Source organism: Micropterus salmoides, unplaced genomic scaffold (genome assembly GCF_014851395.1).
Source record: "Micropterus salmoides isolate LMB-PRFRI ecotype aquatic unplaced genomic scaffold, ASM1485139v1 Ms_hic_scaffold_23, whole genome shotgun sequence".
Lineage (NCBI taxonomy): Eukaryota > Metazoa > Chordata > Actinopteri > Centrarchiformes > Centrarchidae > Micropterus > Micropterus salmoides.
This window is the reverse complement of record NW_024041484.1, coordinates 4,918,117-4,936,235: the sequence shown is the minus strand read 5'-3', so window position 1 is coordinate 4,936,235 and position 18,119 is coordinate 4,918,117. Positions and strand designations below refer to the sequence as shown.

Sequence of the window (18,119 nt, the reverse complement as noted above, 5' to 3'; positions counted from 1 at the left end):
TAATCAAAGGTTTCTAACCATCAACCATGTTGAGAGCCATGTTTCTACATATAGGATGTCAACAACTCAGCAACTCTACCAACATTTTCTCAAATTTTCTGAGTTGTTCCAACCTCAGGGGGCGTTCACGTAGATTTTCCCAAAGACACCACATGAAAGCACAGGAAGGCAGCGCACACCTGCCACTCATTAGCAGTCTGTCATTTCCAGCCAGGCCAAACACAACATGCTCTCCTTCGCAGGAATTGCCACGAAAATGTAAGAGAATAAGTGCCGGTTTTATGTCCCCTATCTCTTCCGAATTCAACGAATTAATCAGCGACCTTGAGTGTCATGAAAGGTGCTATCAGATAAAATGTATTACTTAGTATTTATTAGGCTATTTACATTTTCAGGAACTCCTTAGAGTTTTCGTTAAGCTTCTTCATACTGGTGTCTCATATATCGTTGGGTGAGTAGCACACTGCATCAGACATCAGGCCTATTACTGCGTTAAAATAAACAGGAGTTTGTTACATTTGGATACTGTTTTCCTTCCAGGACGATCCAGTGGTATTTCCTTCTCAATATGCTGGATGAGCAAGGACGACGCTCTGGAAAGGTAAACATAAGAAACAAGCGTTTTTAAGGGTGTAGTTTACAGTGTTTCACACAGTGCTTAATGATGCCTGATCAAGTGTTTATCTGCCATGTAAAAAGAACCTGTCGCCAAACTCCATTCACAAAACCACAAATTAGTGTTTCTGGGCAAATCTGGACCCATGGTAGAACATAACTTAAGCCTACATAGATTTTAGGACTCATTATATATTTGTGGTGATTTCGGCATACCTATAACAGCTATAATTGAAAATGCTCTCAAATGCAGGATCAGATCAAGACTTTTTGGAGCACAAAGTAGATTCCCTCACCCTCTATGAAATAATTTTTTTTTATTTTATTTGTTTGGAGTTCTGTGGTGGCCAAATGTATGTGCATACCTGAACATTAGACTACACTGCAACATGTAATTCCAAAATGAGAAACACTAATCTGCAGCTGTAACAACCTCCACTCCTCTTTTTACCAGCTGGTGGAACCTGGCTGCATGAATTTGCTCCCATTCAGACACAAGAGCATTAGATAAGTTGGCACTAGTGTTGGATTGAGTTGTTCCCCACCAAAACCATTTCTGTATGGATCTTCATTTGTACACTGGGGCATTGTCATGTGAAAACTGGAAAGGGTCTTCCCCATATTGTTGCCACAAAGGTGGAAGCGTGCACACACATGCTAAAAATGGAGTGTAGCAAAGCTTTTTCTTCCATCCTTTAAGGCAAAATGGAAACATATGGCTCAATGATACAGCGCTGAAATCCATCAGGAAGCTGGGTAAAGTTACCTCCCTGACGGTGTACCCAGCTGTAGAAAACAAGCTAACGCTTCAGTATGGAGGCTCTGTTCAGGAATGGACTTTAAAAATCAACCCATGTAAGAATCTTTTTAACTTTTTTGATATTTTTACTTGATAAGAACTACTGTTATTGGATGTGAAATGAAATGTGTTTATCTCACTCTAAGGTACAAAGTTAACTAAAATCAGCGGCAGGCAGAAACCCCTAAAGCAACCAACAACTGCCACCAAGGTACTTCTGATATAACATGGAACTACAGTTTTATACTGATCTGATGGTCATGTTATATTTGTATACACAGTCCATTTCACTTTTCTGCAGGGCTTCCTGGAGTTGATGAGTCCCACTGAGGTGTTTGCATGTGAAAACGGCACACTATTTTTCCACCAAGATGAAAACTTCTTCCTTGGAATTGGTGAGATTATCTGTGTGTACTTATTGTAATCTTAAATGTGAAATTACATGTTGACCTGCCCTCAGTTTTTTAATTTTTTAGTTTGGGTTTAGCATTGATGTTTTTTGGTCTGCTTAGCAGATTTCCTTCATGGCTGCTGTCGAGTGGGCGCTTCGTGCTTACGTTCAGTATTAGCACGCAAGTTGTGCCCGAGCTGTTTATCCATACAGCGTGAGCATAAAACTCACAGGTTCTTGCTGTGCAGAAAGGCCTACAGTGTAAAACCGGATTTAGAGTTGAAGTTTATTCAAAATATGCTTTTTGCTTTCTTACACTCGTGTCTTAAGTCAAAATCTGACCAACCAATGTGTAAAATCCATGTTGATCTTACACTTTTGTCAGCTGTTTCCTCCTGTTTCTAGCCTTTATGCTAAGCTAACCTGGCGGTTGCTGGCTCTAGTTTTATATTGAACTGATAGACATGAGAGTGGTATCTCTTTGCAATAAAGTGGATAACAATTATTCCCAAATGTCAAACTTTTCCTTTAAAGGTCATTAAAGTGGCCCTATTATGATTTCATTTATTTTCAGATAGTTTGGGGGTTCCTAGGACTGCATTCTTCTGGACAGAGACCTCTGATGTTTTACCTGGAATTTGCTGTAGCAACTCTCCCAGTTTGGGAGTCACAGTCCCCAGTGCTCTGATTACCACTGGCACCACTGTTGCTCTTACTTTCCACATCTTTTCTAGCTCCTCTTCCAGCCCTTGGTATTTCTCAAGCTTCTCGTGTTCCTTCTTCTTGATGTTGCTGTCGCTTGGGATTGCCACATCTATCACTGCAGCCTTCTTCTGCTGTTTGTCGACCAACACGATGTCTGGTTGGTTAACCGTCACCAGTTTGTCAGTCTGGATCTTGAAGTCCCACAGGGTCTTAGCTCCGTCATTCTCAACTACCTTAGGAGGTGTCTTCCATTTTGACCTTGGGACTTCCAGCCCATACTGACGGCAGATGTTCCTGCACACTATGACAGCTACCTGGTTATGTTGTTCCACATACGCACTTCCTGCCTGCATCTTACACCCTGCTGTTATGTGCTGTACTGTCTCAGGGGCATCCTTGCACTGTCTGCACCTGGGGTCCTGCCTGGTGTGGTAGACCCCAGCCTCTATTGATCTTGTACCGAGTGCCTGATCTTGTGCCGCCACGATTAGTGCTTCTGTGCTTTCCTTCAGTCCAGTCTTTTTTCTTTCTACTATTTGTCTGTGGTACATGCCGTGCAGCGACTTGTCTCTCCATGAAGGTTATTCATCTTCCTTGTCCTCATCTTCACGTTTCTGCTGCCTGAGGTATTCACTAAGTCCTTCATCTTTGGGGGCCATCTTCCTGATGTACTCCTGGATCTTCGTCATTTCATCCTGGACAGTGGTCTTGACACTCACTAGCCCTCGGCCTCCTTCGCTACGCTTGGTGTACAGTCTCAGGGTGCTGGATTTGGGGTGAAACCCTCCATGCATTGTGAGGAGCTTTCTCGTCTTGATGTCAGTGGCCTTTATCTCCTCCTTTGGCCAGTTTATTATACCAGCGGGGTATCTGACTGGCAGGGCGTATGTGTTGATGGCTCGGATCTTGTTCTTCCCATTCAGCTGCCTTTCTCTGTAGGTATTTGGCTGTGGCGGACTTCCTTGCTGCCTCCTCATGCTCAGGCTTCAGACTGGTTTCCAATGCTTTTTTCTGCTTTCGTGCTGAGCTGACGTCAGAGCTGTCCATCCAGCAACTCAAAATATGATGTAGTTTCACCAAAATCAGTGAAAAAGATAAAAGTTGTGTGTTTTGTACAGTATTCAAACATATCTGGTACCTTCAGTGGCCACCTGAAACACTCCAATCCGGCATATTTGGTCTGATAAACCATAAAAGCATCAAATTCAGTGCCTTGTATCACCATTTTCTAAGATAAGTTAAAGCTGTCCTATGCAGCACACCAGCAAAAGGATGCGATAAATTGGCTTGTTTCAGACTGAGAGTGAACTGAGGACCAGTATAGGATAAATAAGTATGTGAACAGGATTGGATTTGAACTGTGACTCATGCAAAGCTACTCTAGTGGAATCTCAGAATAAAAATATAGAGCTGTAAATGTACGTTTTGTCACCTCATGGGTTCAGTGATGATGTTGGTCTGTTTATTTGTCTAAAACGTTGGTCCGGAACACATATACTGTTCTGTAACTGTTCACCAGACTGATGTATTTTCTGAGGGTTTTTGTGGCCCACAGAAGATGGATCCTAATGTTTTGTGGTGACCTTTGGTCAACTGATACCTCCAGGCCAATATCTTATATCATCTAGACAGCAATGAAATTTGCTGAGCACATTTATGCAAGTGGATTGTTTATTATTAATGATGCTTCAAATGACTTCTTCTGTTTTCATGACCACATTTGTATGACTTAAACTCATAATTTTCTCATCCTAGGCTACACAATGCGTCTCCCTGTCAAGCTCGAGTCCTGGGCTCCCTCCATGTTGCTGGTCTCCTGGGTGGACAACCGCCCAGGTGTCAGCCACAGCTACACTGCGACCCTGTACCACACTGAACTAGGCTCCTATAACACTCTCAGCATGGACACTACGTCCGACAACCACTACTGCTTCACAGGTCTGGACTCCTGCGGTTCATACGTGGCTTGTATGGAGACTGCAGGCAGTCACTCCTTCACCTGCTTCTCTACTATTACCGGTATGGACTGGCGGTTGGATGGAGTCGCAGACATCCACAAATGATTGACAGCAAAAAAAAAAAAATAGTTTGAAATGCTTGTTGGTATAAAGATAATTAGAAGAAGAAAAACAAGTATTAAGCAAGTATCATGTCTCTACAAGTAGATTTTTATATCTTAGTAAAATTAACTACCTGGAAGCCAGGGCGCTGAATATCTTTTATAATTTCAAGTACACATGAATGCTAATCATATAGTCTATGATGCTAATGTTGCTTCACATTTGCTGGATGTGTAAATGAGCCACTGCTCAGTTAACCACACTTAAAAGTTGATGATACCCAAAACACATTGCCAACTCTTTGTGCCTTTCCCACCAGACCCAGACATTCCCAAGAACTTTGAGATGACATCACGGACCACCAGCAGCTTATTGCTGTCTTGGGACTTCCCTGAGAACCACAAGATGTCCCTCTTCCTCCTCACCGCCTTCTACCTCAATGGTACAGACCACGTCACAGAAGAGGTACTCCTGTGGCAGAAGGACAGCTTAATGTTCATCTTGTCTGATCTGCAGCCCTGCAGCAAGGTTAAGTTTGGCCTGCAGACGGTTTGCCCGGCAGGGATGGAGTCCCGCTATAGCAAGATGGTCCTGAACGATGGAAACTCAGGTAAGTCCTGCAAGGCTTGATGAACTGACTAAATTACTTTTTTGTAATTGGGAAGAGTTGCTTTAGGTAAAAACTGTAGTGCTTAACACAGTCCCTTCGGTGCTCCTCAGCTTACTCCAGCATCGAGGCCTTGCATCAGACGTCGTTTGGCCCAGACAGCTACACCCTGAGCTGGGAGGTGAGGAACACCTCATCCATCTCTGTTTTCAGAGTCTATCATGAGGGGGCGCTGCAGGGCACCACGCTCATGACCAACTACACTGTGAGGGGGCTGCTGCCATGCCAACAGTACCAGGCCAAGGTGGAGGCGCTGTGTGGAGACGGTGTGCTCATGAGTGCCAAGACGGTCACAGCGCACACAGGTAAGGCAGAAACTAATGAGAGAACACACACTGGTAGAATTAATATGGTTCCATACACGCTACTCATTATGCAGTATTACTCTGTTAACAGAAAGCCAGGCAAAGTGATGAGATAGCTGAACCTGCAGTAAAATATCTTCTTGTCCCCATTCCCATCAGTCCTTACGAAGGGGAACTTGGCCATATGTTTTTGTGTCTGGTAGTAGGAGGAAGAAAACAAGTTTTACAAGTTAGCTATATGGGGTCTTTTAGACTAGACTCAAGTTACTTTGGACTTTGATTCAATAAAAGATCAATACTGAGGACAGACAGTGGATTGTAAGTTTACGGGTTTTGTTCTGAGGTGGTTAGCGTACTGTTGAAATTTAAAAGGAAATTGCACAACTTAATAATTTCCCTCAAGAAAGAAGAAATCATGTGTGATATCTAGACAGGCCCCGACCCCGTCTGGATTCATAAATTGCCACTCCTTATACCATAGCGTGCCTGATGCAGCCACAGCTATTAAACTGTCTCTTACTCTACCTGTGACTATTGCAAACACTCTTCTCAAAACTAATTAAAACTTATCTGAGAACCATGGCGCAGGAGCTGGCCATCCTGAGTATTAGAAATAAAACACTCACAACCTGGACTTAAAGGGGTTAGTATGGGATCAAAAGTAAAAAAAACAAAACAACCTTTACTATCTCACCAGAGGAAATTTTGTTGCCACCAGGTATCTTAACTCATTCATCATAAAGGTGCCGAGGTTTCTGTGCAAACAAAAGAGGACAGTCCAATATGGCCTGGGCCTTCATTCGGACCTGCCTATAGTAGAGGTCGGAGAGCTGCAGCTGGTTCAACCCAATAATCTTACTGGTCACCAGATCACTTTCATTTTTGCTCATCGATACACCAAAGTGTGTGCATGTATACTCACATGTAGGAAAACGGATTCTGTAGTATTGCTAATAGTTTTGCATTCACAGTTGATGTAATGTTTGTTTCTCTGTTTGAGAAATTTATTTAAAATGTAAATAATTTAGCCATAGTTTTGTTGTAAAAGGTTCGTTCTAGCTTCACAGTACAGTTGTGTAACAGGTGTACTGTTACACAACTGGTGGGCTTTTTACAAGAACTTTGATAATGAAATCATGTCCTCTGCCACAATGAGCAGTGTTGGGCAAGTTACTTCCAAAATGTAATACATTATAGATTACTAGTTACTGTCATTCAAGAGTTATGTTATTTATTAATTAGTTATATTACAATACTACTGTCGCTAGGGGTGGGAATCACCAGAGGCCCCGCGATACAATATTATTACGATATTTATGTTGCGATTTTAAATTAAATTGAGATATACTGCAATTTATTACCTTTTTCCAACTTCCAATTAGGTCCCTAAAGTCAAACTTTGTCAACATCTGTTTAACTAAAAAGATACACTACTCTGTGTGTTCATATCACTTTTTCAGTCCTCTATGTTCCTGTTAAGTTTTGTAATGGACTAAAAAAGCAATAGATTTTTATTATTCCAGTACCAAAATGTTTGAAATGTTTGTAGGTGTTAGAGTATTATTAAAAACCAAAACACAACATAATTTCATGTTAAAACGCGTTGTAACTCGCGTTACTGAGATTATAATGGGTATAATTTAATTATATTATATATTTTATATTACTAACCTGTGTCCAGTGTTCAAAATAGTGTTATTATATTTATTTTGTGACATTTAAATATCCACACTATGGAAGGTGTTAAATTCCCTCTCTGCTGTAGGAAAGGGGCCCACTCAGGCCCACCATTAGCTGCAGGGGGGGACCCTTACGTTACGTGTTTGCGTTATGGTTCTGGTCGCATACTGTTTCTCTGTTAATATATTATGTACCGAAGTATCTGCATGCACCACAAAGGAGATTATTTATTCTTCTAAAATTTATTGATGCATGCATATATGGGTATAGGACACCCAAATACATCAAGCTGCGGATAGAGTGGTAGTTCCTGTGGACAGAGTGGTAGACCCACTATGAAAAGGCAGTGTTGGGAAGTGCCTTCCTAGTCTTCTGACCACTCAAAGCACTTAACACTACATGTCACATTCATTCACTGATGTGATGTTTGGGCCAATCTACATGAAAGTTCCTTTAAAAACTATATGCAAGTGTACCTAGACAAAAATGATGCTGTTTTGAAGGGGAACGGTGGTGACACCAAATATTGATTAGATTTCCCTTTGTATTTTGTTAATTGATAAATATAATCTCTTAACATGCCTATTTTTGAAAGCATTCTTAGTTTACAGCATTTTTCCTACACCCGCCTAAGTCTTTTGCACAGTACTGTGTCTGTGGCCTGATCTGTCTGTATTGATGTATCCAGGAACACATGGTGTGTCTGAGCTGAGGTATCGCTCTAACGACTCCACCGCCCTGTGGAAACCCAGCACCATGAACCAACCAGCTGTGGCCTTTTTATATGAACTGTCTCTGGAGAATGGCACCAGCATCCAGGGCAGCCGTGTGACTGACCCAAAGCTGGGTCTACCGGGGTTGGAGGAAGGGAAGACCTATGTCCTCAGTGTGTGGGAGGAATGTGACGGACAGTGGGAATCGGAACATTCTCGTGTGGTTTTTGAGGGAGCTTATTCATCCTTAGGGCTCCTCTTGAGGGCTGCTGGATCTGATCTGAACAGAGGTCAGTCTGAATGTTCCATTAGTCCAATAAGGACAAGGGATCTGTAGTTGTGTGGTGGTTTTTAGTTTGAATGTCTGTTTTGTTGACTAGACATAAAGACAATCCACTGAACATTTTGTGACTGTATTAAACAGCAATCTGTTGAAAGTATTAATTCAAGAAAGCTGGAATAAAAAGAAAAACAATAATGTGTAAAAAAACTAAACCAAAACACATTATTTTTTGTTATTTTTCTCCAGCGTAGGCCTAAATCTGATAACGATATACTGGATTTCTTTAATAATCTTTCATGCTGTGTCTCCATTTTGTGACTTCTGTAGGGCTGGATTTAGATTTTTCCACCATGGTACTCACAATGGTCGTGCCCTGGTCACTACCCGATGATCTACAGGATGATGTATCAGAACCAAGAGCTGAAATGAGGGAGATTTTTAAAGATAAGGTAGAAGAATCTTCATTATTTACATATGTGATCACGGGCTGCAGATCCAGTTTTCATCCTAATTTTATACAGTGCTGAGTTAAAGTACACCCCTTTGTGTTTCTGCGTGGAAAAACTCTCCTTGGAGCCAATAAAAAAAATGACACATCTCAATGAAATTTTAATGGTTTTTCAAGCTAGCTGCGTGGCCCTGCGAAATTCCCGTCAGCCTCAGCTCAGCTGTACTTTGTGTTTAGCGCTTATTAGCAGAAAGCTAACAAGCTAAACTAAGATTGTCAGCATGAGAAATATTATACATGCTTAACATCTGCATGTTAGCATGCTGACGGTAGCATTTGCTCAAGTAAAGCCTCACAGAGCTGCTACCATGGCTGTAGACCAGGGGTCATGTTCAAGGGCCAGAATTTCTACACTGTGTCAGCCGGCCTTTCAATTTAAAGAAATTATTTAGACTTAATTAGCATATTCTTGTTTAATATTTGCACCAAAAATGCAGTTTTTATTATCCTAATTGTGTGAACAAACTCCAAAAAAACATACAAATAATAACTATACATACTTAACTAGAATATGCTCTCAGACTTCTGCCAAGGAGGAAGTTCATGCTGATGGTTAAAGTCTGTAATTGTAAATATAACATTGGCAGGAAATATTATTCTACCTGTTTCGCTAACGCTATTATGCATTTGAGACATTTTTGTGCATGTGTAGTTACTGGTGGTAACAGCAGATGTGAATTAATAGCCTACTGCACGTCACAGAAGTCAGGGGCAGCAAATCAACTATTGTCAGGCTGGCAGTAATTGGTCTTTTTCCATAATAATGTGAATAGGGCTGACCCAGAATAGCATCGAGTCTTCAAATAGTCGAAGATTCGATGCTTTAATGGGCGGAGCTTCATTCAACTGTCAATCTCACAGTCGACGCTTCGGAGCGAAACAAGGATCATGCCATTTTGGTGATATGGGGGTGCTCAACGTCTGATTTTACATAGAACTACCAGTTTTCTCCCAAGTTATACAGCCTATTACAGTATACATTTGAACATTTAATGCTGTAAATAAACATGTTTTGTTTTTATAAATATGTAAATGTTTTTAAAGTACGTGAATAAATCCAAAATTTTAACCTAACCCTGGGTCGTCAGTGGGGGGAGAGGTCTTAAAAAGCCTCAGTTTAGCTGGAAATTTACAGTGTAAGTTGAATGAATAGAGACTGCAGCTCTGCAGCTTCTCAAGATTAAAGCAGAGCTACTGTGTACAATCGCCGCGCAAATAAACGCATGATTCGACTATCAGTGGACTATAGGCAGGACTTTACGATTCTGACTATGACTATGATTTTGACTATGTAAATCCTTAGTCGGGGACAGCCCTAAATGTGAGCAGTCAGGACATGAGCCTGCAAATAGATAAAATGAGTTGGTAACTGAGAAGTTGGAGATGTGCAGCCTGTCGCCTGCAGCTTTTCGGACGACAACTCACTGTATCTGCTCCTGAGTGTGATATTACTGGTCTGCTGTCATAGCAGGTTGAAAATTACAGTTGTTTTTTTGTTTTTATGATGAACTTACTGACAAACACACAGCATTTCCTGTACTTCATATTAACAGTCAACTCGTGTTTTGCCAGTTAAATGCTTTTAATATGACACTGCAGTAGCAGGAAATGTTCAGTTAGCATTGGCAGTAACTTAATACAGCAGTTCGTAATACTGTAAATGTATAGATATTACAATACTTTCATCAGTGGCAATTCTGTGGGCCAGATGGGAAGCTTTAGGGGGAGGATGTGGCGATTGGTGGTGTTAGTGTACAGGAGAGATTTAAATGAACAAAACATGAGGTGGCAGGATGTGAGGTTCACTTGTGGATGGCTCCCTTTTTTTATTCCAAAACATATTTTACACTTCCGTTTATTCATTAACACATTTACTTTCTGAACAAAATGTTTTTCTTCTTGAATCAGATACGTTTTTATGTTTTGAAGTACTGAGTAATACATTACAGCCAAGCATAATTAATTCCAAATAAGTTTATCATTCTTTAAACGTGTGTGTGTGTGTGTGTGTGTGTGTGTGTGTGTGTGTGTCCTTCAGCTTCAGAAGCTGTTGAAAGACTTTGATCAGCCAGTCCGCATTGAAGTGGCCACCTTTGAACCTGCAGATCATAAAGACAAAACGGAGATTCTGTTTCTGTCTTTTGATGCATCCAACACTGACGAAGATGTGCCCCTGCCCGCTGAAGATCAGCTGGATTACATTCGCTCCCTGAAGGCTACAAACGTTACAGTTGCAGACGGGGTCATTCACTGGGACGGTAGGTGATGTTGAAAGACCAGCTCACCTACATGTCACAGAATAATAATCTTCTGTTTTCTGAGATGGATTTTATTTGCTTTGACCGTTTATCAGGTCCAGATCTGTGTGCTTTCTCCAAGCAAACTTTGTGTCCCCGTAATTCTCTGTGCATCAACACTCTGGGCTCCTACACCTGTGTGTGCCAACATGGTTACTATGATGTGAGCTCTGTCATCGTGCCTCCTGTGGCTTCACATCCGGTCTGCAGTGGTAAACTTTTACAAGTTGCATGTCTCATCATATTCAATGTTGAAAAGTCTGTTTTTAACACTCTGTCTCATACGAAGCATTATAATACTGAAGTTTCTAGCTCTTAAAGCCTTGTTATCTTAATGAAGAAAACAAGAACAAAATAAAACTCTCAGAAACCATCGTAGTTAGTCTTTCTACTGTTCCAGCAATCACCAACTCTGGTTTGGTTGAAATAAACCCTTAATTCTCTGGATTAGATGTGGAACTGTTCTGGCTCTACATGCTCTCGCTGCCTCTCTGATGCCTTGACGTCTGTCTTGCTCCCCTCCCTCTTGACGCTCCCCTGTCCCCGCCTGAACCCTCCGTGTCTTCATCGTCCCCAGGTCAGAGTCTTGTAAATCACCCATGGCACTTAAATCCATGTTGTCAAACTGGCCTCCGTCGGTCTGGGAGGCTGTGTTCGGTCCTGGTCTGGCTGTGATTATCGGGAGGTTCCTGAGCTGGTTCCGTCGTTGGGCTCCAGCTCTGGTGCCCATCATTCACAATATTTGACTGCTATCACCATTTGCCACCAAGAAACATAAGAGAAGTTGAAATGACTATTAGGATGCTAAATTCTACTTAAGTGTTTGTGACTTTATATTTAGAGAAATTTTGGGGACTTTTCAGTTTTTCTTATAATGTGCTTCCACTACAGCAGTGGTTGGCAAAAGGCGGCCGTAGCTCGCACGCTAGCAATAATATCTCGCCCGTGGCAAGATTACTTTGATAGCGACAAAAAAACCCAACAACATTATAGTGGCTGGTGCTAAAACAGAGCTGTCATGACAGACACAAATTAAGAAAATGCACTGGCAAAAGTTACTCCATATAATCACTTCCTCTTGTTGCCTACAAAATAAAAGCATGAACGTCTTTGCAGCAGTACTTTGTCGGGTTTAATTGAGAGAAAGTTCTAAAGGAAATTCATAAGAGTCTCTGAATGATAAACAAAGGAATTTCCTCTGCCTGGAGATACTGGGGAAATGAAAATAAGCATCTGTAGTTTTGATGTGGACCAATCAGTGGGAGGCACACACTCCTGCACATGCTTTGTTGAAAAGGGAGAAAATAGTACTGGCAGTACTAAGTGGGGATTAAACGCACAACCCTTCAAACGGGAGTACTGTGCAATACTGACTGAGCTAAACAGGCACACAATAAATGATAAATTATAAATGATAAATTGACTATGTTCTGGCCTGTCATATAATGATTTGAAAAACCTGCTGACCCCGGCACTATGGCTTTAGTAAACGGTTAAGATGGCTGTTCCTTTTTTAAAAAAAGTGTCAGAGTCCGAGTATTATTCTGGCTTCTCACTGCTTTGATCGTGACTGTTGTTTTGAAACAGAAAGAGGCCTTATCAGCCAGTGTCTGGATAAACTGGTGACTGGTGGAATAGCAAAACCCTACCTGACTTCGTACCTCGGGGGAAAGGTAGATGTGAAGCTGAACGATGGGCGGTGCACTGTGGATGAAAATGAGATTTTCTACTACTTCCGCATCTCACAAAAAGCCTCTGAATGTGGAACTGAGAGGCGGGTGAGTTGATAGATGTTATAAAAAAGACATTTCATTTTTCCCTTACTAGTGACTTATGGAATACAATAACCCTCACATTTTAACTCTAATAAAATGTTTACATTGCACAACATGATCAGAACTAGTTTAGGTGCTTAAACTGTAATAAAGAAGTGCCCTTTGTATGTCCAGGCGAACAAAACTCACCTTGAGTTCCAAAACACTCTGACTGTGACTTTGACCAGAGAGCAAACCATTAGCCGGCAGGATCTGAAAGTTGTCTGGAAGTGTGTCTACCCACGACATTATGTTCGCAACACTCAACTCAGTGTGGATATGGAGTGGTAAGACGAACCATCTTTATATTTTATCTCTTTGCTTCTCTGTCCGTTGTTCTTTGGTATGGTGTCAAACTCAAAAAGAAAGAATTGTAAATAAATGGAGGAACATATCTCTTGTTGTAGGCTCTCCTCTATCTCCTTGGTGCAGTTCAGCTCATCCCCGCAGCTGGGCCTGACCATGACCCTATACACTGATGACACTTACAGCAGCTACAGGCGTACCGGAGACCTGGAGCCTGAGGACACCCTGTTCTTCCAGGTGGCCCTGCACACCAACAACTCTTTTGCTTCAGACTTACTCCTGCAGGTGGAGTCATGCTGGGCCACTGAGAGCAATGATCCACAGGATCCGGTCCAAGGTGTATTTCTGCAGGATGGGTAGGTGAAAATGTGACTCCGATAGACTGACGCATGTGATTAAATTTATGAACACTATTTTTATGTATCACATTTAGTTGGAGTTAAGAGGAGGGGTGCCATCAAGGATGGACCCTACAGACTAAGTTTTTTCAGTTTTTTTATAATTGGAAGAATTACTGGGTGATCAACTCGCAAGCTGGATAAGAGAGCAAGAGGGGATGTGGTCAGCTTGCTTTCAGAACCAACAGATCCACAGAGGATGCCATCTCCACTGCCCTCCTCTCAGCCCTCACACATCTTGAGAAAAACAACAGCTACATCAGAAAGCTGTTGTGGATTTCAGCTCAGCATTCAACACAATCTCCCCATGAAACTGATCAGCAAACTCAACACTCTGCAACTGGACACTGGACTTCCTCACAAACAGACCCCAGTCAGTTCAGATTGGCGGACTCACCAGAGAGCCCCCCAGGGCTGTGTGATCAGCCCCCTCCTGTACAGCCACGACTGCATCCCCCGACATGGAGAGAACTCTGTTGTGAAGTTTGCGGATGGCACCACCATCATCGGACGAATTTCAAACAATGATGAGACTTCATGTCGGGAGGAAATAATAATATAATTATCTTGCCGAGTGGTGCTCAGAACAACCTACTGTTCAACGTCAGCAAAATCAAGGAGCTGATCGTTGATTTCAGGAAAAAGGAGATGGTACATCAGTGGTGCTGAGGTGGAGCACGTGAACAGTGTCAGGTTCCTGGGAATCAGCATCACAGAGAACCTGCCATGGAGCAGTAGAAAGCATCCTGACTGAAAACACTAACTGGCATGGGATGTGCACAGCCCAGGACCAGAGGGCTCTGCAGCGGGTGATTAAAACTGTTCAGAAGATCATTGGTACCCATCTCCTGAGCATCAGTGATGCACTGTAATCCACGAGTTACAAACTAAGTTTTACTCTTCCAACCAGATATTAGCTTTAGGGTTAGACTGATTCTGAACCCAATCAGTTACCTGCTGAGTATTACTGGCCCAATAGTAGTGGAGTAGGTATGTGGTTTACGTACCATTCCATGAAACTAGAAAGAGTTAGTTGCTATGGCAAACTACACTGCTGGTTTTCACTTCACTTTTGGTTTTCATCTGTTTTTTTCCGGCTTTATTTTGAAACACGTGCTACCTCTGACAGAAATACGGTCACTGAAAAAAGAAAGACAGGGTTTTTGGATTAAAGAGCAGCGGACCACGATCCACACAGCTCAATCAACTGGACCATGTACAGTGGCAAGTGCAGTGATCACTCAGAGGAGAGGAAAGCAAGCCGGGACAGGTGCCATGTTAGCCCAGCTTTGACTTAAGGCTGCTCCTAAAGGTCAGTCTGGAAAAAATGGGACTCATGTTCACCAAGCAACGGAAATCCAAGTCAGCATCCCAGATCAAGCACTCTGAAGGCGGGCTGTGTTCCGAGCTGGCAACGCAAGACTCCGGCAAGATGAGCGGAGGTGGATTCTGTGTTTTACATCAATGATGATTTGTGCTCACAGTCAAGATGGACACCTAAATGTCAGAATTGAAGATGAAACCATATCTTGTTGCTGCGGTTTACGCTCTCCCCAGATATAATTTCAAATAATGCACTGCAGAATTTTCTGGGGTATATGTGTATAAATGTATGTAACTGTTATTTTAATATTATACATTTAATGATATGTTCAGTTCTGTGTGTGTAGCATGAAGGGACTTCAACCTTGTACCTTGCATCAAGTTGTGAGAATACCCTCAAGGGGATGAAAGTAGGGATGTCCTGAAAAAGATACAAAAAATCAGGGCACAATGTTAATTTTTATCAAGTGTACCAGCCACTGATAATATGCAATATATTTAACTGATTTAAAAGAATGTTATCCTCTCTTCTCCCCAGCTGCCCTGTTGACTACACTTTCCACTGGCTCTCTGTTAATGGCCTGGCACAGAGAAGCAGATTTTCCATTCAGATGTTCACCATGCCCAAAGGGTTGCCCCTCTACATTCACTGCCTGGCCAACATATGTGGACATGGTGAAGAGTGTACAAAGGTAAATAATTTTTTTTTTCTCAAGGTTGATACAGCCACAGATATGTATCAGTGCATACCTTGCAGAGTTAATGGCTGCAGCCAATCAGGTTGCAGTCTTTTATGCAATTTGTGGCTGTAACTGCAAATGTGGGACTTTTGTTCACTGACTTCAGGCTTTAAGGCAGGGCCTCCTTGCAGGCAACAATAAGCACCCCTGTACAACAGCACCAAGGTTTGTCTTCAGGACAAACTCGGGGAAGAAATGTCCCTTGCCATACTGTGTTCCAAAGCTGCATGTCTACACTGGAGGCGTTTCAGCCGTGTTTTTCAGCCACATGCTGTGTAACAGCTCGAGTTTCACTTGCATTGCATGTTTATGTAAATGAAACCCAAATTGTATACTCAGTGCCAAGTCTATTTTCCTCTGTTTTATGTGTGTTGTGCTCTGAGCACTACCTTAAACGCAAGTGACCTACACACAATACTGTGCCTGAACACGCATCCTGTGTAGACGCAGACAGAGGACTGAAGCTGCTGGCACTGCTAACGTACTGCTCACATCATGCCTCCTGTGAAGACACACTAACTTTCTTCACGGGGAGATCGATGGATCAGTAATGGCAAGCCTTATTGGGTGCACACAAATACAAAAACCTAGGCACATTACTTGAAGAGCGTGATATTTAACACAGGCGTCCGTAGTATTCAGATCTTTTACTGAAGTAGAAGTTGCATTACAGCAATGTAAAAATACTCCATGTAATTGCATTGAAAATTACAAGTAAAAGTATAATTACAGTATCAAAAGTACTCATACCACACCTGTGTTAGTGTTATACTACTATATATTTTACTATTGGATTATTATTATTAATGTAAGTAACATTTTACCATTTAGTTTGTTGAGGTAATTGGTTGCAATTTCACTGATTTCTACAGGCTACTGTTAAATATAAAAGTAAATCATATTTTAAAAGCTCATGATGTTTCTTGTCTCATGATGAAAAATTTTAATCTGTAAGTAAAGCTGACAAATGTAGAGGAGTGAAAATCTCCAACTGACCCAAATTTTGTGATAGAATTGCACAAGCCCGCAGCGCACCAAGAGGTCTGTAAGCCAGATGGACAGGAAGGGGAAGCAAGCTGCGGTTGTGTCTGCTGGACCTCTGGTGGTCAACACAAGAGTGAATTCGGGAGCCCAATCGCCTTACTGTGAGTTTATGTCAAGGAAGCTGAACAGATGTTCAGTCCAGAATTCATAGACCTACTTTTACGTGATCAGTGCACATGATGTTTTCAGGGGTCAGCTTCAAAATAGGCTTTAAAGAGACTACTTTATTGCAGTTTTACATGTATTTTTAGTTTTTATTGTTACAATCTCTATGCTTCAAATGTCTTTTTTTTTTTTTTTTTTTGTCATTTCAAGTTAAGGATAACGTGTCTTGATGCAGCATGTTTGAAACTTTGTGGTTTTCATTGTCTTGAGTCTAATGTGCAGTTCAGTGTGAGGTGTATGTGCACTCTGAATACAGAGTGATGTAATTACTTGTGTCCATCTCTTTGCAGGGGCAGAGCACATGACTATAATCTCCATTGTGGCTGGATCAATAGGCTTTTTGGGAGTAACCATGCTCTCAGTCAGTGCAACCAAAGCAATCATGGCTTACTACAAACGACTACGGCTGCAATAAAGTGTTTGTTACACCATCTGTGAGCGTGTTATGTTCATCATGAGTACCGTTCACTGAAACTACCCATGAAACAGTAAAGGGGAATATAAAGAAAAGGGTATTATTACTGTTATCCTTTTGTGCTGAAATGTTTTTTTTAAAGCAGGTCGTTAGCCTGTGAACTACACAAAATGAACAGTTTATTTAGGATACTTCAAATGCCTGGGGGGACTCAGACTCGCGACAACCTCAGTATTTAAAATGCTAGCTACGCCCCTGCATTGGCATTTAAACGTGTTTCATTTGCGTGTTAAATCTTGATTTAAGGACAAACTGAAAAAATGTTTTCATCATCGCGGCAGCATGCTATGTTCCAGGCAACTCAGAACTGGGAAATTTCCGACCTCCAACTAGAAAAACTATCCTAGAACGCCACTTGAAGTCGGATTTCATACTTACATGAAAAAATATGTACCCTGACTTCACGAGTAGCAGCTGAATGACGTTACAAAACAATGGCAGCTCCCATGGAAGCACACATTGTAAATAGTAAACCATAAACTAAAAGGCAACAAAAAGTATATGTATTTAAATTAAACTAATACATATATGATCATATAGTAAAACCTGTTCTGCATGTACATTGATGTAGAAATATGTTGGAACACAGTATGGCAAGGGACATTTCTTCCCTGAGTTTGTCCTGAAGACAAACCTTGTTGGGCCTATTAGGTAGCTGGATACAGTAAAGAATCTCAAAGTCATCTTCTCTGCATAAACGTTATTGTTAAAAATGGCAAAACATTAGGAAATGTAATCTAAGTTACAACATTGACTGACTTGAGGGTTACCAACTGCTGTAGCTAGGGGGGTACACAGTTAAATGTCCAGTTAAATATGGTGTGCCTCAGG

General features: G+C 41.6%; 1 protein-coding gene across 2 annotated transcripts; it reads left to right on the top strand.

Annotated features, from left to right (window-relative positions):
- The first annotated feature begins 191 nt into the window (after positions 1 to 191).
- Positions 192 to 17,246, top strand: LOC119918224. 2 transcript variants are annotated; one of them, XM_038738854.1, is made up of 19 exons: positions 192 to 258; positions 396 to 451; positions 541 to 601; positions 1,316 to 1,470; positions 1,561 to 1,625; positions 1,716 to 1,809; positions 4,266 to 4,529; positions 4,890 to 5,180; positions 5,291 to 5,542; positions 7,911 to 8,225; positions 8,546 to 8,667; positions 10,765 to 10,984; positions 11,080 to 11,235; positions 12,611 to 12,801; positions 12,973 to 13,124; positions 13,245 to 13,499; positions 15,403 to 15,556; positions 16,617 to 16,749; positions 17,104 to 17,246. In XM_038738854.1, exons 1-19 carry the CDS (start codon positions 227 to 229, stop codon positions 17,226 to 17,228), a joined length of 3,093 nt encoding a protein of 1,030 aa, XP_038594782.1. In that variant the 5' UTR covers positions 192 to 226; the 3' UTR covers positions 17,229 to 17,246. The 2 variants fall into 2 exon arrangements, with proteins under 2 accessions (XP_038594782.1, XP_038594783.1); XM_038738855.1 differs by lacking the exon at positions 16,617 to 16,749 and having other exon boundaries at positions 17,104 to 17,236.
- Positions 17,247 to 18,119: the final 873 nt, after the last annotated feature.